The sequence below is a fragment of the Sphaeramia orbicularis genome, chromosome 12, assembly GCF_902148855.1.
Source record: "Sphaeramia orbicularis chromosome 12, fSphaOr1.1, whole genome shotgun sequence".
Lineage (NCBI taxonomy): Eukaryota > Metazoa > Chordata > Actinopteri > Kurtiformes > Apogonidae > Sphaeramia > Sphaeramia orbicularis.
In genome coordinates, this window is record NC_043968.1 from 8,944,296 (window position 1) to 8,972,204 (window position 27,909).

The window sequence follows — 27,909 nt, forward strand, 5'->3', positions numbered from 1 at the left end:
TTTAAATTACATGGAAGCCTTTCCTCTCTTACTTTGTTAAAACATGTATAGAAAACATAACAGAATAGAACAGCTATAATGTAATTAAGTGAATGTGGACCAATGTAGGTGGGGGGTGGGGGGTATTACTTTTCTCTTTTTTTTTTTTTTTTTTTCCAAGTTTGAGTTTTTGTTTGTTGTTAGTTGGTTTTTTTTGAAAACTGGAAAAAAACAGACTGATCTGCCTTGGCGGAGGTCTGCGCTCTTCATGTGCTTTTCTAGTTGTTAATGTCTTCAGTGGAATTTTTGCGTTTCAAATATTCATCCAACGGGCCGGATTGGACCCTTTGGCGGGCCAGTTTTGGTCCACGGGCCGTGTGTTTGACACCTGTGCGCTAGTGTTTCCCTCTCTATCGGCAAATCCTGTTTCCAAATAAGGTAAATCCCACCGATGTACTGTGTTTCTTTTTTTTTTTTTTTTTCATTGTTTTTATTGCAGTTTTTTTTTTGTTGTCCATTCAACAAAACAGTGTCTTCCAAGTACTAGACACAAAACAAAACATAACATACACTACAGCTCTTACATTAAAAAAAAAAAAAAAAACACAAAAACATAGCTTGATACAGTAGGTGGTAGGTCAGACTTACAATGTACGGGAGTCATATTTGTAAATATATCTGAAGTTCACAACAGAGCTTTTAAGAGGGTAGATGAACAGTCTGGTCCAATATAGTCCAAAAAAGGGCGCCATACTCTGTAGAACTGATCTGCGCTGTTATGTATGATGTTGGTCAAATATTCTAGGGGGATCAGTTCCAAAATTATTTTACGCCAACCACAGACAGAAGGAATCTTGTCACTGACCCACTGCAAGAGAATATTTTTCCTTGCTGCAAATGTTAGAACATTATACAGTCTTTTACCAACTGTTGTTTTCACATTTTTACTTGGAAGACCCAGGATCAAGGACATGGGGTCCATTTCTATATCAGTATGAAAAATTATTTCCATTTCACATACAATTTCAGCCCAATATTTTTGCAATTTGTGGCAAGACCAATAACAATGAGTTAAGGTTCCCACATCAGTTTTACACTTGAGGCACAAAGGGGAAAGAGAGCGGTTGAAGACATGTCTGCGGTGAGGGGATATATGTAATCTATGTAAAATTTTAAGTTGTATTGCTCTTGTCTGAGTGCAAATCGAAATCTTTTTTGCTAAAGACCAAACAGTATCCCATGTTCCTTCATCTATGTTCACAGACAGCTCCTTCTCCCACACACCTCTGACCCCTTGCATGTCAATAATATTTAAACCATTGAGTACACAGTAAAATGAACTCAGAGACACTTTTGAATGTTGTTGAAACAGCATTTTCTCAACAGCAGATATTTCAGGGTGGACAGTAAGTGTTGTGCTATGAGTGATATAATGTCTTAGTTGCAAAAAGCGGAAGAAATCTTGTTTGATTAGTTTGTACCTGTTAGTAAGCTGTTCAAATGACATAAGCTTATCATCTGAGAAAAGGTCATCGAGAGATTTAATATTCTTATTATACCATTGTTGAAAGCCAGGATCTGAAGAGCCTGGAGGAAATGCAGGATTATTTATAATTGGAGTGAATATGGATGTTATATGTGATCTCCCCTCAAGACGGCGTACGAGCTGCCATGCTTTTAGAGTGTTAATTGTTACAGGATTTGTACAACAAGCTTTAATTTCCTTAAAATTATTAAAAAATAATAAGTCACTTAGTCTGCACTGTGACAATGCTGTCTCAATGTCCATCCAGATTGAAGCTTTATCCTTAACCCAGTCACTTACAAATCTTAAATGGGCACACAGTTGATATATTCTAATATTAGGCAAGTCTAAGCCTCCCCTCAAACTTGGTAAGTGTAATACCGCCATTTTAAGCCTAGGTCTGCGCTTGTTCCAAATAAAAGAGCTGAGCCATCCATTTATGTCCTTCAATACCCTATTTGAAAACAAAACAGGAATCATTTGAATAGGATATAACAGCCGTAATGTGTTTCTTAATACTTTCCAAGTTCATTGGCTAACACTCAAAAACAAATGTTTTCAGCCTGTGAAAGGTTTGGGTCTCATTTGGCTGTCGAATGCTGAATTAATGTTCAGATTTTTATATCCATCTTGGGGGCAGTTTTTTGGTCTGTATGTGATATGTGATAGAGAGGAGACAGGAAAAGAGAGCAGGGAGAGGAGGAGTTTGTGGTTAGCGCTCTTAACCATTGAATGTAATCGACTATAGCGCCTTGTGTTTCGACATATTGCTCATTCTCACAAGTGTTTTCACTTATCCTGCCTGAGTAGACGTCTCTTTTGGTTGGTGGGAGTTTGCCAGTGTAACAAGGTGATAATAGTTTTGGATTTTTCATTATAGTTTAGTTTTAGTTAGTTTGGACTGTTTTTCTCTCTAATTCAGTTAGTTTTAATTAGTTTTTTGAGCAGGTTTGCTAGTTTTTATTAATTTGCTTTTTTCTTTTTTTTTTTTTTTTTTTTTTTATAAATGTTTAGTTTTAGTTGAGTTCTAGTATTAATTTTAGTTTTTTCATAACTTTTCTCTTCCTCGCCATCGTATTCACATAAATCCCAGACAGGACTCTGCTGCTTTCTGTCAGTTTTAGTCTCCATGTTTCCAGGTAGAGTGGGGACCAGAAAACGACTCTAAACGGCAAGTGACGACAAGTTACGACAAATGACGGACCATCATTTTTATACGTTTTAGTTAGTTTTGTAAACACACAGTACAGTTTCAGTTAGTTATCATTTTTTCTTTTAATTATACATTTTATTTATTTCAGTTAATGAAAATGTTTTTTCAATTCTAGTTTTCGTCATTTCGTTAGTTTTCGTTAACGAAAATAACCTTGCAGTGTAACCAAACTCCAGACGTAGTGCTGTGGCGTATGTTTGGTACAACTACTCCATCTCATACTTAAAAGAAACTGAAGTGAAACAGCTGAAAAACTTACTTCAGCCCCAACTTGAAACAGAATAAAGCAGATCCTATTATTAGCCTCATATTTTTGGCCACATTGTGATATCTGGCAGCCTAAAACTTAGCCTCCATTAGCCAAGTCACTACTGTTACTACTGTTACCTATTGTACAGGGTGTCCACAAAGTCTCCTTACAGTTTAACCCTATAACACCGAACGTATCATATTTGATACATGAGTTTTGAAGCCCTCTCCGTCACAGGTGTCAAACATGCAGCTTGGGGGCCAAATCTGGCCCGCTAAAGGGTCTGATCTGGCCCTAGGGATGAATTTATGACATGCAAAATTAGATATTAAGAAATTAACAATCATTTTAGTTCAGGTTCCACATTCAGACCAATTCAATCTCCAGGGGGTCAGACCAGTACAATTCTATCAAAATAATCTATAAATACTCACAACTCCAATTTTTCTCTTTGTAAATGTAAATATTTTCATGTATTTACACTAAAACAAAGAATAATTTCACAAAAAATTTGAATAATCTGAACAAATGTGAAGAACCTGAAATGTCTTAAGAAAAATAAGTGCAATTTTAACAATATTCTGCCCGATACTAAATGTTTTGTGTATTTGTAGATCCACTGTGATCTGTACGTTATAATGAACATGTGGAAATGATAAACTGAGACAGAATATTGTTAAAATTACACTTATTCTTGCAGTTTGTTCAAGTTATTCACATTGTTTGAAAGAACAGTTTGTAGATGTAAACATTTTCATTGTTTAATTTTACGTTTTTCATTGTAAAATATAGAGAAAAGCTTGGACTTGACCTTATTTACATATTGTTATGTTATTATTTTACTGGTTCGGCCCACTGCAGATCAAATTTAGCCGAATTTGGAACTGAACTGAAATGAGTTTGACACCCCTGATCTATGCCATATAAAGCATTTACAAATGAGATTTAAAGGTTGGCAGATCAATGCCTAAAGACTCACAAAAGTCTCAGTTATTCTAACAAAGGAAAGACACAGTGCATGGTATTATCAAACAAACAGCATGACTGAATGATGAATGATTATGATTATAAATGATTAGTAAAACATTTATAAGTGTGCTTACAAACCATATACTAATGAGTGTTCATGTCAGAAATATGCTTTATAAATAATGAATTCAATATTTGTTAATGCTTAACTAATGCTTCATAGTATGTACTTATTATAAAGTGTTACTGAACATCTTTCCTTTCTTTGTTCCTCTATTATCATCTACTTATTCTGCGCTGTTTCCTCTTCAACAGGCCAGGCTGGACTTCAGAGATCCTCTCATGGTGTCTTTGGATTTTGGGTTGGTTGACGAGGACAACGGACCTGTCCTGGATGAAAGCATTCCTCGGTCCATCAATAAGACGGTAAGACCACTGTGTTCTTACAAGGATCTGTCAGAAGGTCTTAAATATTACCAAATAACAGTCAGAAGAAAGTTTACAGCAGGGGTCTCAAACATGCGTCCCGGGGGCCAAATGCGGCCCGCCAAAGATTCCAAATCTGGCCCGTAGGATGAATTTACAAAGTGCACAAATTCCACAGTCAAGGCTGTGGAACTCATTTTAGTTCAGGTTCCACATACAGACCAATATGATCTACAGTCAAATAATAACAGCAGAAGAACCGACAAAAAAGAATGACTCCGTGTTTTCTTCTCGGTTTGATGTGAGAAAAATAATATTACATTATGACTATAAATAATGACAACTTCACATTTTGGTCTTTGCTTTAGTGCAAAAAATAACATTAAATAAATCTGCCACCCACTTTTGTGTAATGGGTGCATGATTTACTTTTCTTTTTAAAGTTGGAAAAGATTAAGTTTTCCGTTCGTGGACAAATTAATTTGTTTTATCAACAATGGAATCCTTTTTTCTCTACTGTCAACAAGAGTGTCCTGCTGTCTCCTATACCCTCTTGATGGAGAAATGTGTTGTTAGTTTACATTATATTAACTCTTAATCAGCCCTGAATATTGTAAAGAGGAGGTGATAACATTATTTATCTTGTTGGGTTTTTTTGTTGTGTTTTATGTTTTTCTTTTTTTTTTTTTTCTTTTTCTTTTTTTGGGGAGTTTAATAGGTTTGTAGGTTTGTTGTATAATTTGTTTGTATATATTGTGTCTGTGTGGTTCCTTATGTATAAGTACATGTAAATGTATAATTTGAAATAATTAAAAAAACAAAACAAAACATTAAATTATGAAAATATTTACATTTACAAAGTATCCTGTAACAATAAAATGTGAATAACCTGAACAAATATGAACAACCTGAAATGTCTAAAGAAAATTAAGCACAATTTGAACTCTTTTCTGCCTGTTCCTCAGTGTTTAGTGTCTTTGTAGATCTGATCCATAATGCACATGCAGAAATGAGAAGTTGAGGCAGAATATTATTAAAATTGCACTTACTTTTCTTAAGAAATTTCAGTTTTTTCAGGTTATTCACATCTTTTTTTGTGTGCATAGTTTATTAAAGTAAGTATTTTCGTAATTGAATGGGTTTTTTTGTACTAAAACAAAGACAAAACATTGGAGTTGTCATTATTTATAGGTTATTCTGTTATTATTTGACTGGTCCGGCCCACTGGAGATCAATTCGGGCTGAATGTGGAACCTGAAAGAAAATGAGTTTGAGAGCCCTGATTTAGAGCCAGCGACAGGAAGGATTTGAACCTCATCTTAAACCTCCTCCATCTGTCTGTCTTTATAATCCAAAAGTGAGAAGTGGGGTTTCCTCGCCTGGCTCTGACTTTTCTCCTGTTACAGTACATTAGCATCTGCAGCAGCTGACCGCCATTCGTCAGTGTTTCCTCTGCACTGCTTTAGTGTTTCAACACCGACACTCACCAAAGTCTTCCCACACTCCCACATGCATAGCTGATCTAACAAGAGGCTTTCCAGATAATTGTTGCAATGAGTGATGACTTTAGATAAAGAAGGAAAATATTTTCCCCTTTACATGAGAATTCAGCTCCAAACAATGCAATTAAAGCCTGTGTTTAACCCATAAAGACCCAAACAGCCACTGACGACCAAAACCATCTGCTGATCTGAACTGTTTAATACCTGTTCATCCACTAATCCTATCAATACATGGAAATAATTGGTTGAAAATGGCATCTGTAGTGAATGTGGAAACACCGTCGTCTCCTACATCATTGATTCACCAGTAAAACCAGTGGAGTTTGATCAGTGACAGTGGATTTTATGTTCAGTTCATGACACATTTTGCTGAAAAAGTTTTCTCTTTTTCTGATATAATAACCCTCAACTATAATATGAGCTTCAGTGAACATCTACATGATCAGTAAATTAACCCTTTTCATGCACAGTGGTCACTCCAGTGGACAGTTATTCTACAGCTGTTCTCTCGTATATTCATGGATTTTGTTGTTTTACTTGCATATCAACCAACACAGTGGATACTTATGCACCATCCCATAATACACTAATAGTAGTAGTAGTAGTAGTAGTAGTTTATTCAGTCATGACAACACCAAATATTGTACACAGTATTGACATTTCATGCAAAGGAAAGAAAAAGAATCACAGAATCACGAAATCAAGAATCTTGTGTTGAATAATGTGTTGAATAATGACTGAAAAGGTGTAGGCAGAAGCAGACTGCTTATCAAGGCCTATCCTATATTACAACTTTTTAGGCTACCAACCTCCAAAGAAACAACAACAACAGATAATTAATTGCATTTATAAGCTTCAAAAATAGCTTTACAAACCATTTTCTTAAAAACCAAAAAAGAACTACATGTTTTTAAATTTATGTTGGCATCATTCGAAAATTTAACTCCAATAATGGACACACATCTCCTTTTCATACCTTTTTTAGCTTTTTGTACAGTAAATTTGCAAACACCTCTGAGATTATATGGAATGTCCTGAATTGAAAAGAACCTCTGTATTGGGTCAGGGAGCATTTTTGATTTTGCTCTGAACATAACTTGCATTATTTTATAATAAAAGAGATCATAAAATTTCATCACATAAGAATTTAGAAAAAGTGGCTCCGTGTGAGCATAATAATCAGCCTTATTGATAATACGCATAGCTCGTTTTTGCAGTTTTATTATTGAATTTATAGTGGTTTTGAGGGTGGATCCTCACAATTCCACACAGTAAGTTATATAGGGAACAATCAATGAGTAATAGATTAAATGCAAGGCCTTGGAGTTCAATACATTTCTAGATTTATACAGGATTGCAAGTGATTTTGAGATTTTCCCTTTAATGTATTCAATGTGTTGTTTCCATGTTAGCTTTTGATCAACGACAATTCATACCGTGACTGACATTCCTGTTCTTGATAAACCTGACCTCCAGCAACATATTTGAGTGTAAATCAATTGCTAATTGTTATTAGACTGTAATTAACAGTTTTTGGGTTTTTTTTTTTTAAGTTGTGTTTTGTTGTTTTTGCATATTATTTGAGTGAGTAATAACTACTATTATAGTGTGTTAAAATGTGAGAAAACATCAGATTAGCACCATTAAAAAAAACATTTATTTCATCGTTTTCACACAGTATGACAGTAAATGCATGTTTTTTTGCTTCAAAAATTAAACACATGGTGTCCAGCTGAGTGGACATTTTTGTAACTCCATGAAAAATAGATTCATAAAAAACAAAAATTTCATCACATTATTTTTTTCATGCCGAAATTGGAATAGAAACACTCAGGAAAAAAATCTTGATTAAGGTTCTCATAATTCATGCATGAAAGGGTTAATGTGTGGGAAAATGGGAAAAACTGCAAAATATAAGAGATGATATTGTAATAAATGGTAATAAATCACTTAAAAGCATGATATTTTGCTTTTTAAAATGGAATTATGTATTTTCAGACATTTCCCCGTGGTCTCCATAAACTGTAAATACTCTGCTTGGGTCTGAATTCTTCATTAATTCAACTCCACAGGTCCATCTTCAACCCTATTTCTGAGTAATGACACCAGAAAGGTCATTTTGAGCACTGGCCCTTTAAATGCAAATGAGTCACTTCATGCCCTGCCCCCTCCAGGTTGTTGGCTGTGTTGCTCTGTCCTGTTCAACCAACAAGTGAACATTTTACGTAATCGGCTCGAAGTTTGGACATATTTTCAGTTTTTACTACAACCGCTGCTGCTGACAAACAGTTATGATTTGCTTGGAGAAATGTTCGTCAGAAGTCTTGACCTTATATGTGCAAATGTCGTGACGTAACTAGTTCTAGACGTAACAAATTAGGCCGGAATTCAAACAGGTTGTAGAAATCCACTTGATTTTTGCCAAAATGAATATAAAGATAGCTTTGCAGCACCTGGAGGGTTCAAATTCAAACTTTATGAACTATTAAGGTCCAAACACACAAATAAATGTAAAGGTAATGTGTAAATCATGTATTTTTCCCTATATTTAATTCACTGATTATGTCGATGTTCATGAAAAGTCAGAGTAAATTCAAAGGTTATTATATAAAAACGGAGAAAACTGAAGAAACAGTGACTTTTTCAGCAAAATATATCATTAACTGAACAAAAAACCATTGTCATTTACCAAACTCCATGAGTTTCGCTGGTGAATCAATGTTGTAGAAGATGACGGTGTTTCCACGGTAACTACAGAGCCTCTGAACGTCCAAATGGGTCATATCTGATGAACTTGAAAAGACGACAAACTGCATTTTACACTAATTATTTACATGTATTGATAGGATTCGTGGATCAACAGGTATTAAACATTAGAGTTGAGTAGATGCTTTTGGTCGCTAGTGGCTTTGTGGGTCTTTATGGGTTAATATAGATAAGACAGACAGCAAAAAAAATATGTGTTCCATTAAATTCTTTAGAAAACATTTGATTGATTGAAATGTACCTTGTGATTTACCAACTTACCATGATCAGTGAATTAATTATAGGAAAATACCGTATTTTTGCTGAAAAAAACACAAAATACAGAGGATAATGTTAGAATAAATGGCGGTAAATCACTTCAGAAAGGTTAAATAGAGCAAAAAATTCATTTGGGAACTACCACACAAGTAGCACTGGTTCTTTATGGGTTAAGGAGTCCAGCACAATAACAGCCCCCGCCTCCCCAACCTCTAAACATGTAATGTGTTTAAAAGCCTCGACACATCCTGAGTCCCTCGGTGTCACAATTTATCACCGTGGTAAAGAGCGCTGCGCTTACGTAAGCGAGGGGGCATTAGTGAGACCTCTCCTGTTATTGTTATTAAAAGGAAGAACAGGGACACACACACAGAAAAAGGAAGTCATCAAACGGAAGCTGCAGTTTTTCTTCTGACATTGTCCTGCATATGAGATTCCAGTGGCTCGTCCTGTCCTGTGAGAGCGCACGCTGATGGGAGATCATTGAGAAAGGAACAAATAAGACTGTGAGCTGCAAACTCTCTGGGGGAGGGAAGAAGGGGAAATGGAGGTCATCTGAGTGCGCCCTGTTATTTAAACATACAAACAAAGGCTCAACTCATTAGCTAGTTTCTATCGAGGGAGTAATGTTTTTTTCATTTATTCATCCTTTAACCGTTGAAAATGTTCGTCTTCATTTCTTGTAGATCCCGTTAGTAGACTGTGGGGTCGATGAGAGGTGCATCGCTGACCTGTCCCTCAGAGCAGAGCCCAGTGTAAAATCGTAAGTTTCATATTTTCTCATAGAAATTGGGGGCGGGGGGTTAATTTCAGGAAAATTTTCAGATTCAACTTTAGCCCAGATTTTCTAATGCTCCCATGTCTTGGGAATACAAAAATGTGAAAAAAATTCAAATCAAACCCACCCCGAAAATTACTTTTTCAACTGTGGGGTTTTTGTCAACTTTCGAACCTTCTTCACTTTTGATAAAGTACAGTGTGTCAATCTGCTCATGCTGGGCCCTTAAATGTTTTTTTTGTGAGACATGTCATGTCTTCAGAGTGCTTTGCACTACAAAAGGTGTAGTGTCAAGGTCAAATTACAGGTCAAAGGTCACCCAAATGGTCCAAATGCATATTTGATGGAACGAAGCTGTTCATGTGGGTTCTTCCAAATGTTGGGCTCAGGTTCTCTCCTCAGAACACATCTACTGACCACAAACAACTTCCATTCAATAGGACACATTAAACTCAACTGTTTACTCATGTATACTCCACAGACATGTCTAAAAGAACAAACGTAGTTTCACATGACTTCGACATTTACATGTATACGTCCTGTTGTGGGCGACACAGTGGTGCAGTGGATAGACCTGGTGCCTCACACACAGAGGGTTCTGGGTTCAATTCCAACACCTGTTCATGGGCGTGGGACCTTTCTGTGTGGAGTTTGCATGTTCTCCTCGTGTCTGCGTGGGTTCTCTACGGGTGCTCTGGCTCCTCCCACCATCCAAAGACGTGCACTGATAGGTTAATTGGTTAATCTAAATCGCCCATAGGTGTGAATGTTACAGTGATTGTTTGTCTCTATATGTTCAGTCTGTGATGAACTGGTCACATGTCCAGGGTGAACCCCGCCTTCACCCATAAGTAGCTGGGATAGGCTCCGCCCCTATGACCCTAGTGAGGATAAAGCGGGTTCAGAAAATGAATGAATGAATGAATGAAATGTTAGTGATTCCCGTCAAAATGTGTGTTTGTGTTTCCTGCCACACTAATGGATTCAATTCAAAATTCAAATGGAATGTACATGTTGCAGTATTTCGTCTCTAGTGTGTCTTTAAAGGGCCAAAGGCCTTGGGGGGTCCCACCAGGAAACCAGAGGGAAGAGAACTGAGGACAGATTTGATCAAATGTCAGAATGGTATGAATTTTTGAAAAAACTAGGCATTTTGGTGACCTTTAACCTACAACATGACCTTGACATTAGACTTTTCATAGTACAAAGTACTCTTATGATACAATATGGCACTGACCAGATCATTAAATGGCCCATCATGAACATATTTATACACTGCACTGGACAAAAGAGTGGAGAAGCTGCGAAAGTTGTGATTTTCAGGGTTAAACAAGTGATTTTCAGGGTGTGTGTGTGTGTGTGGGGGGGGGATTTCTTAAAAAATTACACAGGAGTGCTTAGAACATCTTGTTGCATCAGAAATCAGGTCTAATGTGGTATTTGATATTAACCCCCCCCCCCCCCCGTTATATAAATGTGGTGTTTATGTAGTGCTGTTTTTGATATAATCACCCTCAACTTTCAATCTGAGCTTGTATGAACATCTCCATTTTCAGTGAATTAAATATACAAAAAATGCCGCATTTTCACTGAAAAATGCAAAATGCAGATCATAATAGTACAATAAATGGAGATAAATCACTTAAGAAAGGTTAAAAAACAGAAGAATTCATTTGGAACTGCCACGGAAGTAGCACTGGGTCTGTATGGGTTCATGTTACTTGTGAGTTACTGCTACAAACTCTTCCAGTGCTTGGCTGCACCCTTCTGGAGAGATGTGTTCATTACAACTGTGACATTTGACTGGATTTCTTCTTCAGGATGGTCATCAAAGCAAATAAGGAGAAGATTGATCTGAAAGTCAGCGTCAGAAACAGCAAAGACAACGCCTACAACACCAAAGTGATGGTCAGCTTCACACCAAACATCAACTATGTCAAAGTAGAGGTGAGGTCACAAACACTCCGTCCTGTCATCTTAGTGTTTTCATCTGTGACCATACACTTTGAACCACATGGACCAGGTTTGTCCAAATGTACATTTTGTGTTTATGTAGATTTTGTGTCATTTGAAATTACATTTGCATCATTTTAACCAAAAGTAAGACTGAAAACATCTGCATCAAATGCCACTGTAAAGAATGATTAGTATTATATATGTAAATATGTAAATAATATTTCATTCTAAATGTATATAAATTCAATATCCATTTATATAAAAATTTATATAAATACCAGATTTCTTTTTTTTCCTTTCTTTCTTATCTTATCTTATCTTATCTTATCTTATCTTATCTTATCTTATCTTATCTTATCTTATCTCCACCTGACCTATTACCTATTAAATAGTTCTAATGTAAGATTGTCCAAAATTCTGAATTTCACCTTTTTTTCAGTTATGTTTGATTATTTGGTGCAATGTTTTTAGAGTTTGTGGTAAGACAGGTATTTTTGCTGCTATTCTGTACATATTCTCTATTTAAAAAAAAAAATAGACTAAATCCTCAAAAACAATGCATGAAATTAAGTGTATTTTTCAACTGTAACCATTTCAAATGTGTCCAAATAATTAGTCCACAGAAATATTTACATCAGCTTGTACAGACTGAAGGAACGTAATGTATGCGATGATGGACATGTTACTGTGCATTTTCAGCCAGAAAATGATTACACGTTAAATCACACAAAAGTGGAGTTTGCTGTTGGATACCCGTTCCTTGGAAACAATGTGGAGGTTCGTTTCAGACATTTATTTTCCTGTACATCAGTCCACATAATGTTGAATTTTGCCGCTGAGAACTAAATATGTTGTGACTTAATGTTGAATATCTACAGGAAAACTTTGAAGTGAAATTCGAAGTCAGTCCAGAACACATTCTGAAGGAAATCCAGATCAACGTGACGGCTGTGAGGTGAGACGACCAGCGTTCAATCCAGTTTAACGCCTCATAGTTCACTCATAGAAATACTCTGAGATTCAACGTTTCAACTTGAGTGTGTTATTGGAGGACATAACAAGACTTAATTACTTTTGTGAAAATGTTCAACAGTTTTATTTTTATGTAGAAAATCAAGGTTATTGAAGGTATCATATTTGGTTCCTTACCCATAAGTGGGGGGGATCCAAGAAGTATATATAAAAATACAAGAAAAACACATGTAAGGTGAAAGGAATATGTATTTGAGAACATTAGAACATCACTTTTAGAACATTAGACCCTCATGCGTGCTGGTCCAGACCCCTGTCCACATCCACATGATCCCTTTGAACATCATTCCTTACATTAGTACCATTACTTCATGGTACCTAACAAAGCAGGTACACTCACTGTTCATGCAGAGGTGGAATTCGCAAAATGCAAAAAATTCCACAGTCAAGGCTGTGGAACTCATTTTAGTTCAGGTTCCACAAACAGACCAATATGATCTACAGTCAAATAATAACAGCAGAAGAACCGACAAAAAAGAATGACTGCAGATTTTCTTCTGGGTTTGATGTGAAAAAATAATATTACACTATGCCTATAAATAATAACAACTTCAAATTTTGGTCTTTGTTTTAGTGCAAGAAATAACATTAAATTATGAAAATATTTACATTTACAAACTATCCTGTAACAATAAAATGTGAACAATCTGAACAAACATGAACAACCTGAAATGTCTAAAGAAAATTCAGCACAATTTGAACTATTTTCTGCCCGTTCATCAGTGTTTAGTGTCTTTGTAGATCTGATCCATAATGCACATGTAGAAATGATAAGTTGAGGCAGAATATTGTTAAAATTGCACTGATTTTTTTAAAGAAATTTCAGTTTTTTCAGGTTATTCATATTTTTTTTTGTTTTGATAGTTTATAAAAGTAAGTATTTTCATAATTGAATGGGGTTTTTTGCACTAAAAGAAAGACAAAAATTTGGAGTTGTCATAATTTATAGGTTATTCTGTTATTATTTGACTGGTCCGGCCCACTGCAGATCAAATCAGGCTGAATGTGGAACCTGAAAGAAAATGAGTTTGAGAACCCCGCTGTAGACCACATTGGACCTGAGACTGTTGACTCACTGTCCTCACTGGAACTGTTGTCACCATCTTGTAGTGTATGTGGAAATGACCAAAAATAGTCACTCGTCCAATAAAGGGTTAAAGACATTTGTAGTTTGTTTCTCTTTCTGATCAGTGGAGGACAGAGGTATTTTATGTTAACACCTTTGTTTTTACCATTCCATCAGTGACAGTGAAGAGCTGCTCTCTACCCTGAACGACAACACGGTGCAGATCTCCATCCCTGTGAAGTACGAGGCTGGACTCATATTCTCTGCGTGAGTCACTGTCGTCGTACACTGAACCCACAGTGGTATTGACATTCTCGTACACTGCTGCTGAGTCAACACAATTACAACTGCATTTGATAAATCCAATGAAATAATAACAGGGTGAGTTATGAATTCAAATTTAATATCTGTGTATCATGTAAAGGTGGTCACTAGTTTGTTCAGACAGAACAAAAGATATTGGCAGGAAAAGAGTGATTTCCTTATAGTTTATGTTTTATTTCAGTTTCAGTTCAGTTTAGTTCAAATACGCAACAAAACAAAGTAATCCTACTGTAGTCCTTAGAAATTAAACAGGTTGCAAGTAGGGGTGTAAGAAAATATCGGTTCTGCAACATATCGCAATATTTCATTTCACAATACTGTATTGATATTAAAAAGTACTGTATTGATATTTTTAGGCATTTATTCAAATGTAGATATTGTGGAGGTTCATTTTAGTTTTTTTGTTTATATTTTATTTATTATTATTTAACATTCTCTTATTAAATAATGTTGGTTCCTTTGTTGGAACTGCACAAAAATTAAATAAATAAATAAATAGTTATGATGTTAGTTCTGAACTAATAGAACATGAATATTTGAGCAGGATCTTAAACTATAATGTCTGTAAAACATTTAAGTTTGAACAAGTAAATGTTGTGATATAGCATGAGATCCTCTTGTGATCAAATAAAAATGTGTTTACTATCTGTGCATATTTCTGGTGTAATTCAATTCTTCAAGGAAATAATAATTTAACAAAAAATACACAAACAAAAAAATTGCTTTTTAACAGTATCGTGATATATCGTGATATATCGTACCGTGATCCTAGTCTTGTGATTTGTATCGTATGGCCAGATTCTTGCCAATGCACACCCCTAGTTGCAAGACAAGATGAAAAACTTATACATATATATGAATTTGCATATTCAAAAATCAAATATCATGGCAGTAAATATAACTTAAGTAATCCACACCTTCTCCACACAACAGTCTATGCTTTAACTTCCTATCAACTGTATGAATACAAAGAATTACACAGAACTAACCTAACTGTCTGATAAATGCAATAATCATATCATCAAGAAAGAAAGAAAATTAAAGTCAATAGAATTGCAAAGTTAAATTGTGGCCGGACAAATGGATTGGATTTAAAAACAAAGACATCAGCGCTGAAATGGTAATGTGATGCCCTTATTTTCCTTTTATTTTATTATTTATGGATATCTTTTGTTGAATACTGTAACCCTCAACTGACCTTGCTGTACTGTTTGTTGTATTTTATGTTCATGAACATGTGAAAAAAAATAAATAAATAAAGATAGATAGATAGACAGACAGACAGACAGACAGACAGAGATTGAAATAAGTTAGATTGTGGTCCGACTGTGTTGTTCTTTGGACCTGCTTTAGGTGGCCTGTTGATGAACACATCGTAGTGAAGGAGGGTGAGAAGTACGCCGCTGTAATCAACGAGACCAGGTTTATCGGAGAGGAGGTCAACATCAGCTACACGGTAACTGACACCATCCTGCCTGACCATATGTAAATGGAAATGAAGCAGTGACAGCAGAATGGGCCTTATTTTGGAAGGTTTATGTTTAGTCCTTTGACCCTATTAAAATGTCCCATTTTATGAGACAGCACAGGATTTGGGACAATTTTGTATATATTTACAGCTTTGAACAGCTGTTCAATTAAGTAATAAATTAATAATAATAGTAATAATAGTAAAGTTATTTATGTAGCACTTATCACAAAAAGAACTGACAAAGTGCTTTACAATGAAATCAGAAATTAAGATACAGTAATGTAAGATGAGGATAAGGTGAAATAAGATAAGATCAAATAAATATTTATTTTCATTGCACCAACATGCTATGAAAAAAATCCCAACTGAACACTGTTACCCATAGGTACTATATAAGGACCAGCCTACCATGCAGATGTGGTATGTCTGTTAATAATAATAATAATAATAATACATTTTATTTGTATAGCGCTTTTCATAGAACTCAAAGACATTTTACATACAGCAGGTAAAAACAGAAACCAAACACATTAAAAACAGATAAAAGCAGGTGCAAAAGGCAGGTATACAAATATAAAACTATTAAACATTAACATTAAACATTAAAAGCAATCTTAAATAAATGACTTTTTCAAAGGGATTTAAAGGTGTTGAGGTCAGAGCAGTGTCAGACAGAAGGAGGGAGGGAGGGGACAAGCTGTGTTATTTCATCTGTTCATCTATGACACTTTTCTGTCTTACTGTGCCTGTCTTTTATGTTTCTGTAGGTGGAAAAAACAGGTGATTTTGCAACTCCACCCCTTGATCTGAAGGTGACCTATCCTCGTGTGTCTCCTATGGAAAATAACTTACTGTACCTGACTGGAATCACCAACAGCCCCAAGGTACACACACACACACACACACACACACACACATGCACACAGGACAAACACTCACACACACTCAGACACTAACGGGGTCTGTATGGGCGTCTGAAATGCTTGAAAATGCTCCAATTTCAATATTGTGTTTTCAAGGTCTGAAAAGTGCTTGAATTTTAGTTTAACAGGGTTTCTGTGGGTCATTAAAAATCATTAAAAGTCATTAAATAGATTGGCAGTGCACAAAACTGTCCCAATATTGGAATAACATCAGCAAAGAACTTGGACAAATATTGGGGTACGAACTACCAAGGACATGTTCGGTGTTATATTTGGGTCATTTAACAGGAAAAGACACACCGAGTAAGGATACATATGTGATTAAAATCCTCTTGGTAGTGTCTAAAAAAGCCATCACATGAAAAAGGTATAAAGAGGACCCCACCACCACTACCACCACTACCACCACCGCCCTAAATAATTGGAAAGACATTGTGGAAAAGAGGTGATAAGGTGAACCATGAAAAGTGTCTAAAAAATGATTTTCATTCCCATGTCCGGGCACTACTTTTTAAATGCATTTTTGTTTAGACTGTACCCTCATGGACGTTGAGTTAAAAGTTCTCTTCAATATATCCTGCAATTTTTTGTCCCAAGCCATAAATCTATATGAATATAAAGTTAAAAAAAACAAAATTCTATGATGCTAGATTCACTTGTTTTATTCATCAGCATTCATTTTAGCAACACAAAATCTCTCACAAATTGACATTTATATTATATATTTGATAACATTTTGGACAAGTCTTGATGAATTATTACTATGAAATGTGAATTTAGACCATGAAATCTTGGAAATTTGTGGAAAGAAAGCTTCTAATAATTTCACATAATACACATGGTGAATTTTGACACACACACACACACACATCAATGTAACAGCATTGCTTGACATTAACAGTGTTTACAGCAACGTTATTATTGTTAACGAAAACTAACCTAATGACAAAAACTAGAAGTGTAAAAACATTTTCGTTAACTGAAATAAATAAAAACTATAATTAAAAGAAAAAACAATAACTAACTGAAACTGTATTGTGTGTTTACAAAACTAGCAAAAACGTATACAAATTTTGGATAAAATTCCCTTCATTTTCATCTTTATAAATGTCAGATTGATACGAAAGCAATTTATTTCGCTCTAGCAATTTTAGCTGCTGGCACCATACGACACTTGATGGTCCAACACTTGTGTTCACTTGTGGTTTCCGGTCGTCTTCTGGTCCCCACTCTACCTGGAAACATGGAGACTAAAGTTGGGAGAAAGTAGCAGAGTCCTGTCTGGGATTTATTTGAATACGACGACAGAGAAGAAGAGAAAAGATACGACAAAACTAAAATTAATACTAAAACTAAGCATTCAGAAAATAACAAAAACTAATAAAAACTAACAAACCTGCTCTAAAAACGAATTAAAATGAACTGAATTAGAGAAAAAAAGGTCAAAACTAAATAAAACTAAACTATAATGAAAAATCCAAAACTATTAGAACCTTGGTTTATAGTTGCAGGGTTTCTTTTCTTCTTTTAACAGTGATGCTTTTGTACAGTAACAATACATGAAATTCACAACATGGGGAGACTTACATTTGTCATAAGACTGCAGCAAGCAGCTATGGAAAAAGTGGACAAAATACAGGACGGCAACTGACACTATGTCCTAAATATCTGTGTTGTAAAATTTAAAAAAATGAAACAATGAAATATAAGTCAAAAAGAAAAATGTGTATGAACCCTTAGTAAACAGATGTGAGATATCTACTTCATATCCGCCTGTTTTTCTTCTTTAAAGGTTAAATGCAAAGCAGAAGGTCTGATCAACCCTCTGAACATTAACTCAGAAGTGGTAAAGCCTAACCCGAAGAAGGAAACACTGGGGAACTTCATAGTGGTGAGTGATTAACCTTTAGTGTATTTGTTTTGTAAAGCCTGCTGGCCTGTGTGTGTGTGTGTGTGTGTGTGTGTGTGTGTGTGTGTGTGTGTGTGTGTGTGTGTGTGGCCCTGTCTTAGTGTTTGTGTTTGATTTTCTCCACAGAGCTGTGAAAACCTCCAGTGTGCATCATTTATCTGCTCCATCCCTGAGGCCAAGCTGAGTCATGTCAACATTACATTCCGAGTGTGGAAGCCCACCTTCATCACCGTACGTGTGACTCTGCACATTGGTGACATTTTTACACGTCTCCGCTGTTTTGTTCATTCACTGGATTTCTAAATGTACGCTGTGGAATATTAACCTCCTCAGACCCAGCTGTTTGTGGACAAGAGTTTCACAACTTTATACAAAAAAAAAAAGAAGAGAAAACTGTCCACCACAAAGGATATTCCATAAAAATGTTAAAAACTGCATCTGAAAAAACTGTTGCATCATGATGTTTCCAGTATAGGCACTTATCCTACTACAGGATGGGGAAGCAAAATTTACAATATTTTGAGGCAGGGATTGAAAGACAGTGTATGACCAATTAGTTTATTGAAAGTCATGAGAATTTATTTGCCACAAGAAAATGTCCATAATAGAAAATGTTTTTATTCTATGTGTCCTCCTTCTTTCTCAATAACTGCCTTCACACGCTTCCTGAAACTTGTGCAAGTGTTCCTCAAATATTGGGGTGACAACTTCTCCCATTCTTCTTTAATAGTATCTTCCAGACTTTCTGGTAATAGTTTTGCTCATAGTCATTCTCTTCTTTCCATTCTAAACAGTCTTTATGGACACTCCAACTATTTTTGAAATCTCCTTTGGTGTGACGAGTGCATTCAGCAAATCACACACTCTTTGACGTTTGCTTTCCTGATTACTCATATGGGCAAAAGTTTCTGAAAAGGTATGGATAATAGTGTTAGGTATGATTATGACATCAATATATGTTTGGTTTCAAAACAATTGGCGTAGTGCCTGCTGAGAAAAAACAACTAAATGTTCACTGTAAATTTTGCTTCCCCACCCTGTATATAATGCATGTTCTGTGTCTGTCCGTCCAATCGATGTTGCAGCACAGGAGGGCATTTGTACGTATTTTCCTCAGCCTTCACAGGCCCGATCACCGCCAAACTCACCAAATGAATAGAAACATTACCTGACTATCTACTAGGTACAATTTTATGTCCGTATTCAAATGTTGTGAGGCATGCTGGGAGATTTTAGCCTCCCTCTACTTTGAATTCTTCATCCCTGCCGCCATACTCCATTTTCTGAAGTGGTTCTGCTGCCGTTCAGGACATTTCTACTCCTACCAGGTGATGCCACAGTGTGAAGGCTACAGTTCACTACCGCTGGATGAATGTAATCATGCTTGGCAGGCCAAACAAATACATGCTCTTCCCTTCATGACTCACATGTTGGCTCAAATTATTACCTGCACAATGCATGACTAAATGGTAGTTTACAAATGGATAGTCATGACAGACAAGTTCTACTTATGCTATCGTACAATGGCACCACGGGTACAATGCCGCTAGTTTAATAAAAAACTAAAAAAGCTGGTACTTTGCTGACATTTCCTGGGTCTGAGGAGATTAAAGAATAGAATCAAACATATAAAGGAGATTTTATTTTCCAGGCTGAATTTTCCAATCTGCACATGCTGGTCAACGCCACTCTGGGAATCAAAAACAAAGACCTGTTTGTGCTGAGCAGCAGTAGCAGGACCAGAAGTGTGAGTAATAATGTTTTGTATATGCATGTTTGTATTGTCTTGTTTTGGATTGTGCTCATACAGTGGCGGAAAAAAATTATTAGACCATCAAAAGTCCTCAGAAACAATAGTTCTGCAATCAAGTACTAAGTCCTGTGTGTAATCATGTGACTAAAACAGAAAAGAAAACGTGGAATGAATAAAAGCACTGTTTTTGTCAGTACAATGACAGATATTTATGGAAGAACTGAAGTGATTTTGGTTATTATCAAGAAAACATGTTAAATAGATAGATATGAGCTCTGAAATTAATAATAATAATAATAATAATAATAATAATAATAATAATAATAATAATAATAATAATAATAATAATAATAATAATAATAATAATAATAATAATAATAATAATAATAATAGGGCGACACGGTGGTGCAGTGGTTAGCACTCGTGCCTCACAGACAGAAGGTCCTGGGTTCGATTCCAACAGCAGTCCATGGGGGTGGGACCTTTCTGTGTGGAGTTTGCATGTTCTCCCCGTGTCTGCATGGGTTCTCTCCAGGTGCTCCGGCTTCCTCCCACCATCCAAAGACATGCACTAATAGGTTAATTGGTTCATCTAAATTGCCCATAGGTGTGAATGTGAGAGTGATTGTTTGTCTCTATATGTTCAGAACTGTGATGAACTGGTGACTTGTCCAGGGTGAACCTCGCCTTCACCCCTATGTAGCTGGGATAGGCTCCAAGTGACCTTAGTGAATGAATTATTAATAATAATAATAATGATACATTTTAGACTGTAAAAAAAAAAATCTGTAAAAAAAACAGTATTATTCCGGCAGTATAGGTGCCGAAAAAATACTGTTAAATAACGGAAAATAACCAGCTCATAAAAATACAGTAATTTTCCATAATTAAAATACAGTTTTTTTGCCCTAACTTTACATGAGATTTTGCATATTTTTTTGACTTTTTAATGTTTAATAAAGAATATTTTCATGTATTAAAACAATCAAATGACCTATAAATGTATATATAAATAATTTTTAATGAGACTCAGTTGTCCAATCCTCTGATAAAAACTGTATTTGGACAGTTTATCAGTGCTTATACATGTTATAAATTCACAAAACACATTTATTCAACATTTTTGTTGTGAAACCTCCCGTAATTACACAAGATATTTGTCAATTAACAAACAAGTTTGGTTAAACTTACAGAACAAATACTTCTTTTACGGTTATTTGTCTGTAATTTTATCTCGTTTTATTATGTTTTTTTTTTTTTACAGTATTAAACTTTAACAGTTTAGTTTCATAAATAGAAAATAAATATTTGTGAAATTACGATACATTTGCAAATGTATTTTAACTGTATTTTTCTGTGAAAAAAGAAAAAAATTTCTTTAAAAAAAAAATGAAATTTTTTGGTTATTCACAGTTGCAGTTTTTTGTGTTATTTTACATTTGATGTGTAAAATCACAGTCTATTTTTGTCATTTCATTGATATTTTTGTGTATCTTAAAAATACAGGAAAAATCTGTAAAATAAACAGTGAAAATTCTGTTAAATTACAGATTTTTTTTTACAGTGTAGTTTTCGGTGCCTTTCTTGGCACTCAATACAGTAAAACAGGAGAATATAAAACAAGCAATAAAACAGAGCAAAAAAATAAAAGGCAGGTTAAAAATTGAACAGTGCAATTGTGATCACAAAGAGAAAGCAGTCCTAAACAGATGTGTTTTGAGTTTAGATTTGAACAGAGGGAGTGAAGTGGTATTTTTGAGCTCCGGTGGCAAGGAGTTCCAGAGCTGAAATTAAACTCTTAAGAGCTATTGTTGTTGTTATCATTATATTTGTCCAAACAAATGTATCTTTAGTTGGACCAGGCATTAAAATGAACAAGAAACTGAAGAAAACACGGGGTGGTCTAATAATTTTTTCCACAACTGTATATACATGTACAAGTTTTATCCACAAAGACCCAGTGCTACTTTTGTGCTGCTTTTTCTCTATATTTAAAATTTTTAAGTGATTTATCACCATTTATTACACTATTATCCTGTGTATTTTGTCTTTTTTCAGTGTAAATAATGTATTTTCTTACATTTAATTTACTGACTCTGTAGATGTCCATCAAAGCTCAGATTAAAGTTGAGGGTTATTATGTCAAAACCGGATAAAACTGAAGAAAAAGGGACTTTTTCAGCAAAATATAGCAATAACTGAACATAAAAGAAGCATCTCCATCCACTGTCATTGATCCAACTTCATGGGTGAATCAATGTCGTAGAAGATGACGGTGTTTCCATGGTAACTATGGAGCCTCTGAACATCCACATGGGTCATATCTGATGACCATGAAATGACGACAAACTGTATTTTAAACTAATTATTTACATGTATTGCAGCACCTGGAGGGTTCAAATTCAAGCTTTATAAACTATTAGGGTCCAAATACACAAATAAATGTAAACATAATGTGTAAATCATGTATTTTTCCCTATATTTAATTCACTGATTATGTCGATGTTCATGAAAAGTCAGAGTAAATTCAAAGGTTATTATATAAAAACAGAGAAAACTAAAGAAAAAGTGACTTTTTCAGTAAAATATATCATTAACTGAACATAAAAACAAGCATAAAAAACATTTATCAAACTCCATGGGTTTTACTGTTCAATCAGTGTTGTAGAAGGTGACTGTTTCCATGGTAACTACAGAGCCTCTGAATGTCCAAATGGGTCATATCTGATGACCATGAAAAGACGACGAACTGTATTTTACACCAATTATTCACATGTATTGACAGGATTAGTGGATCAACAGGTATTAAACATTAGAGTTGAGTAGATGCTTTTAGTTACCAGCGGCTTTGTGGGTTTTTATGGGTTAATATAGATAAGACAGACAGCAAAATAAAAATAAATTATGTTCCATTAAATTCTTTAGAAAATATTTGATTAATTGAAATGTACCTCGTGATTTACCAATTTACCATGATCAGTGAATTAAATGTAGGAAAATACCTGATTTTTGCTGAAAAAAGACAAAATTCAGAAGATAATGTTAGAATAAATATTTATATGTACATATTTACATGTATTGATAGGATTAGTGGATCGACAGGTATTAAACAGTTTAGATCAGTAGATGCTTTTGGTTGCCAGTGGCTCTTTGGGTCTTTATGGGTTAATATATCGTATACGTGTGTGTGTTAATCAGGTGAAGATCCAGGTTACCAAGGAGACGTTAGGAGGAATCCCCTTCTGGATCATTATCATCAGCATCTTAATAGGACTGCTGATCCTAGCGCTGGTCATCTTCATTCTTTGGAAGGTAAGTATTTGTGTATCTGTGGTGTTGTCCTGTAAAAGACAAGCAAAAAAAATAAATGTAGATACTCAGGACCAGGTCCACAGTGGGACTGGATGACTCCTGCAGCCTCTAAACCAGCACAAATAAGACACATAGGTAGTGTTTAAGTCACCAAGCAGCTGCAAAGGCTCAACTTCAGTGCAGACTATTCTGATAAGCAACTACATTTTAGATTTTTTTTTTTTTTTTTTTTTTTTTTTTAAACATTCGCTCCTTTTGTGCAATTAAGTGTTTTTTAACTAAAAGTGCCTAATTCACCAAACGTCAGCACATATGACCTCAGACAGTTAGACAGGAAGTTGGTGTTAACTTGCAAACTCACTCACACCCTCCGAAATCTAACACCATTCAAGGTGTGAATACATGTTACTTCATGAAGCTTCTTTGACAGTTCAGGAGCACATTTATGGAAGTAAATCTGTCTCATCTGATTTTGAATTATAAAAGCCAGTGAATTTCTAGCACTGAACTTTTTTGCACTGAAATTAAGTATCTGAATTTTTTGTCAAAAAAACTAGAAAAGCATTCGGAGAGCGCAGACCTCCGCCAAAGCAGATCAGCCCCCCCCCCCCCCCCCCCCCCCAATCACCACCAAAATTTAATCATTTGTTCCTTGTGCCAGTATCAGCATTTCTTGAAATTTTCATCCAAATCTGTCCATAACTTTTTGAGTTATCTTGCACACGGACAAACAGAAAAACAGACAAACAAACCAATGCCAGCAAAAATATAACCTCCTTGGTGAAGGTAAAAATAATAAATAAATTATAAACAATAAAGAAAAACAAAAAAAGTACTTTTTCATATCGATACAGTCTCATGAAATGAAATATCGCGATTTATTGCAGAACCAATATTTTCTAACCCCCCTGTTTGGGAAACATCCACTTATCATCAGACAAATATGTACCCTGGTGCTCACTGAGAACCTCCACCAAACACATCTGTGGTGCACAAAGACAGACAGACAAACAGACAAACAAACCAACACTGGCAAAAACATAACCTCCTTGGCGGAGGTAAATATAAAATCTGATTTGAAAAATGTATATAATTTATTGCATAAATAACACAAAGATATTTAACGAACCTTTTCAAAGACTTTAAAAGTGAATATTGGTTCCAAATATTAGGTATATAAAATTAAAATTGTAATAAATTTAAACCATACTCAAATATTTGACATAAAAGCAGATCTTTACATAGGTGTTTTCTCCCCTAAACGTGCGGTAATCAAACAGTTATTATGATAATTAGAATTTGAACGGTAATACTAACCATCTGTAATTTCACCGCAGTTTGTCGTTATACCTGTAATTGTTACATCCCTATTACCAGGTGTTCTCAGTTCGACTCCAGGTACATTTTTATCTTCATCTCTGTCTTGGTGCGATTGTATCTGAAGAACACCAAGTGGCCAACTTATTCTGAAAAAAAAATTAACTCGTTTTACTAATGAATGCCACTGAGGAACTGATTAACAGACATGATGACATCAGCTGGATCCGTGCTAAAATAAGCTACCATACGTGCGAGGGGCGGGGTTTGTTGTGCCTGGAACCACGTGTTTCACTCGTTTTAGCATGTCTTGCATTTGCAGATTGGTACGTCACTTTGGGCGCTCTGTGTTATTTTAAATGTGCTTTTTAAATCAACCTGACCTTGGCCTTGGTGTTCTGCTCCTCCAGATGGGCTTCTTCAAGAGAAAATCCAGGGATTACTCGAAGGAGGAAATGATGGACTGAGGTATCCAAACAGCCGGCACTGAGCAGCTCTGTGACGTCTGCTCTGAAGTAAAGCCATCAGCTCACACAGACTTTGAAACAGACAGTGAACCGGACGGAGCAGACGCCATAGAACCACCGCCGCCTCAACAATGATGACCTGGAACCACGCCGTCGCTCTGGGCTCTGTCTGCAGGCCTGGGTCAAATAACACTTGCAAATATTTCATGACCTTTGACAGCAGAATCTTCAGGTGATCTTGAACAGAGTCTTGGTTTGAACTGTTGAAAGTCTGGTGGCCTGCTGCAGATAGTCGACTGCAACCATCTGCGTCTACAACCAAAACAGAAGGCAGTATTTGTAAATTGTATTTCTCCCAGGTTTCAGGTGTTTCTGGCACAAACCCACATCAGACCAGGTCAAAGGGTTCCAGAAGAGGACCAGGTTTCACTAATGTTCTGAGCTGCACCAGGGACACTCCAGCTCTATTCCAGAGGAAAAAGTACTCAGGTTTTTCAGCATGAAGATCCAAAGTCATCTAAAGCCACCTCACATGTTTTCTGTGTCATGACACATACAAACCCAAAGGTCTGTTTGACAAACAATATGTGAAGTTTATGTGTCAGGGGAATCTGTCTGATATCCTCCACTAATGTGTTGGAACTTATTTGCTTGATTAGTTTTTATGAAACACTGTACATGCTAGCTTTTTTTTTTTTTTTTTTTTTTTTTCTTTTTTTTAAAAAAAAAGGTCTTTCCTCTTTCAGCCTACCTGCAGTTTAACATGGCACACTGATCTGAAGTTACACATTTGGCTAAAAACACTGAGCAGAACACAGGATTTAGTGTGATACACACAGGTGCAGCCTTCATATGCATATATATATATTTTTAAAAACATTTCGTCTTTGTTAAATAACACAATATTGTCCCAAATTCTGTGTTAAATACTTTTGTAACTAGTGTCACCATGGTTACCGGAGATACAGAGAGCTGCGCCTTCACATCTAAACCTTTGATTGTACTGTATATAAAATAATGCTACAAATGTAAAGCTTTAAAATGTACATAGTTGTTTTTGCTGAAGTTCATGTAATTTAAAAGATGTTATCCACAAATATTATCTTTGTTGTGAACAGTGGTCAGAGAGGAGGCTTTTGCTCAGGTGATACAAGTGTCATGAATGATTTCATAAATGTTAAACATAGAACAAATATCTGGCCTGTCTCCAAATCTGAAAACAGATGCAGATGTGTAAATATTGTTATATTTTGACAGAAATTGAAAATATAATTACTGCAAATGTACATGAAGATGAGGGTGTGTTTCCACTACTTTCAGATTCACGTTTGTTTTAAATGTAAAATGCTTTCATTTAACTGAAACTGATGTTAATGTTGTGTTTGAAAATGTCAAAGCTTTAACAGGTTTCTGATGCAATACCACTGTAGCAGACCAAGGTGGATTAGAAACCCTTTAGTCTGCGATGTTGATGGTCATGTGCCCCATATAAAAATGTACTTGTTATTATTCACCAGCAGTTTTTCTCATCACTCTGTGATACATCGGATTCACTAGTAGATGTTTGTCACGTATGCAAAGCATTAGCATAGTGTAGCTTCAGTGGCACCCACACACGGTACACAGTACCTTACCTTCACAGATTTTAATCTTTGTGTTTTTTTTTCCAAATGTTGCACAGCTACACAATATGTTAAAAGAGATAATAGTATACATGGGAGGGACTGAGTTCCTGTTTCTTTACTGACTTTCTTTCCAGATGAAGAATGGGCAGATTTGGAAGAAGTAGTTGGACGTGTCCACTCCTCCTCCGTCACTCTCCACTGTTGACTTTGAGCACATGTGATCTGTATTCTGTACAGAATGTGGACCTGTTAGTTTTAGATTGTAAGGCTACTTCAGGCTTATCCTCCTCAGACCCAGCTATGGGTTTCACAACTATATACAAAAAAAAGAAAAGAAAACTGTCCACCACAAAGGACATTTTAAAAACTGCATCTGAAAAAACTGTTGCATCATGATGTTTCCAATGTCAGCACTTATTTAATAAAAAACAAAAAAAGCTCGTACTTTGCTGACATGTCCTGGGTCTGAGGAGGTTCTGCATGAGGGTGGAGTCCTGTGTCTGTCTTTGTTCACTCGCATTAACAGATGGTCAGTGATCACCTGCTCAAACCTTGTCCTCTGTTTTTGGGTTCGCTGAGAGCGTAAGGCACATGTGAGAGCTGTGAGCTCCACACCAGCCATCTACACTGCTGTGAAGTCTTCAATGTAATGCACTGGTTTGTCAGACTGTATGTTTCTTCAACAGCACAGAAATGAACTGAGTCTTATGTTAAAAATAAAGACTTTTAATGAATAATTACATGACTAATACAGTATGAAGTCTGATGCTTTTCTGTCACTAATACATTTCATGTACATTATTATGGAAAATGCAAAAGCTGCTTTTTAGGTCCATTTTAAGTGACATGTTTCTAAGTGTAGGTACTGTTAGATACTATACAGATAAGACCCAAGTACAGTTTCTACTCACAAGTGGTTAAATATACCCCCCCGACTAAATAACCACCACTCATTTTAAATGGACAATCCAATACTCCCCTTACCACAGAATAATAACTGCTCACACACCTTGTTTTCAGTTTTACTTTATCACCTGTATATAGATCCATTATGTGTTGTATGTGTTTCTTCCATTTGTAGTATAGAG

General features: G+C 35.6%; 1 protein-coding gene across 1 annotated transcript in view; it reads left to right on the forward strand.

The window, feature by feature from the left end:
• The window catches only part of itga1 (integrin, alpha 1), a 180,285-nt gene extending 152,722 nt beyond the window's left edge, over positions 1-27,563 (forward strand). Inside the window, exons 23-35 of the mRNA XM_030150240.1 lie at positions 4,252-4,362; positions 9,575-9,651; positions 11,487-11,613; positions 12,322-12,399; positions 12,501-12,577; positions 13,898-13,987; positions 15,398-15,500; positions 16,283-16,399; positions 18,231-18,329; positions 18,474-18,578; positions 19,999-20,094; positions 23,299-23,412; positions 25,140-27,563. Coding sequence (XP_030006100.1) covers positions 4,252-4,362; positions 9,575-9,651; positions 11,487-11,613; positions 12,322-12,399; positions 12,501-12,577; positions 13,898-13,987; positions 15,398-15,500; positions 16,283-16,399; positions 18,231-18,329; positions 18,474-18,578; positions 19,999-20,094; positions 23,299-23,412; positions 25,140-25,196 — 1,251 coding nt within the window. The 3' untranslated portion in view covers positions 25,197-27,563. The remainder of the gene's footprint in view (positions 1-4,251; positions 4,363-9,574; positions 9,652-11,486; positions 11,614-12,321; positions 12,400-12,500; positions 12,578-13,897; positions 13,988-15,397; positions 15,501-16,282; positions 16,400-18,230; positions 18,330-18,473; positions 18,579-19,998; positions 20,095-23,298; positions 23,413-25,139) is intronic.
• The last annotated feature ends 346 nt before the right edge of the window (positions 27,564-27,909 follow it).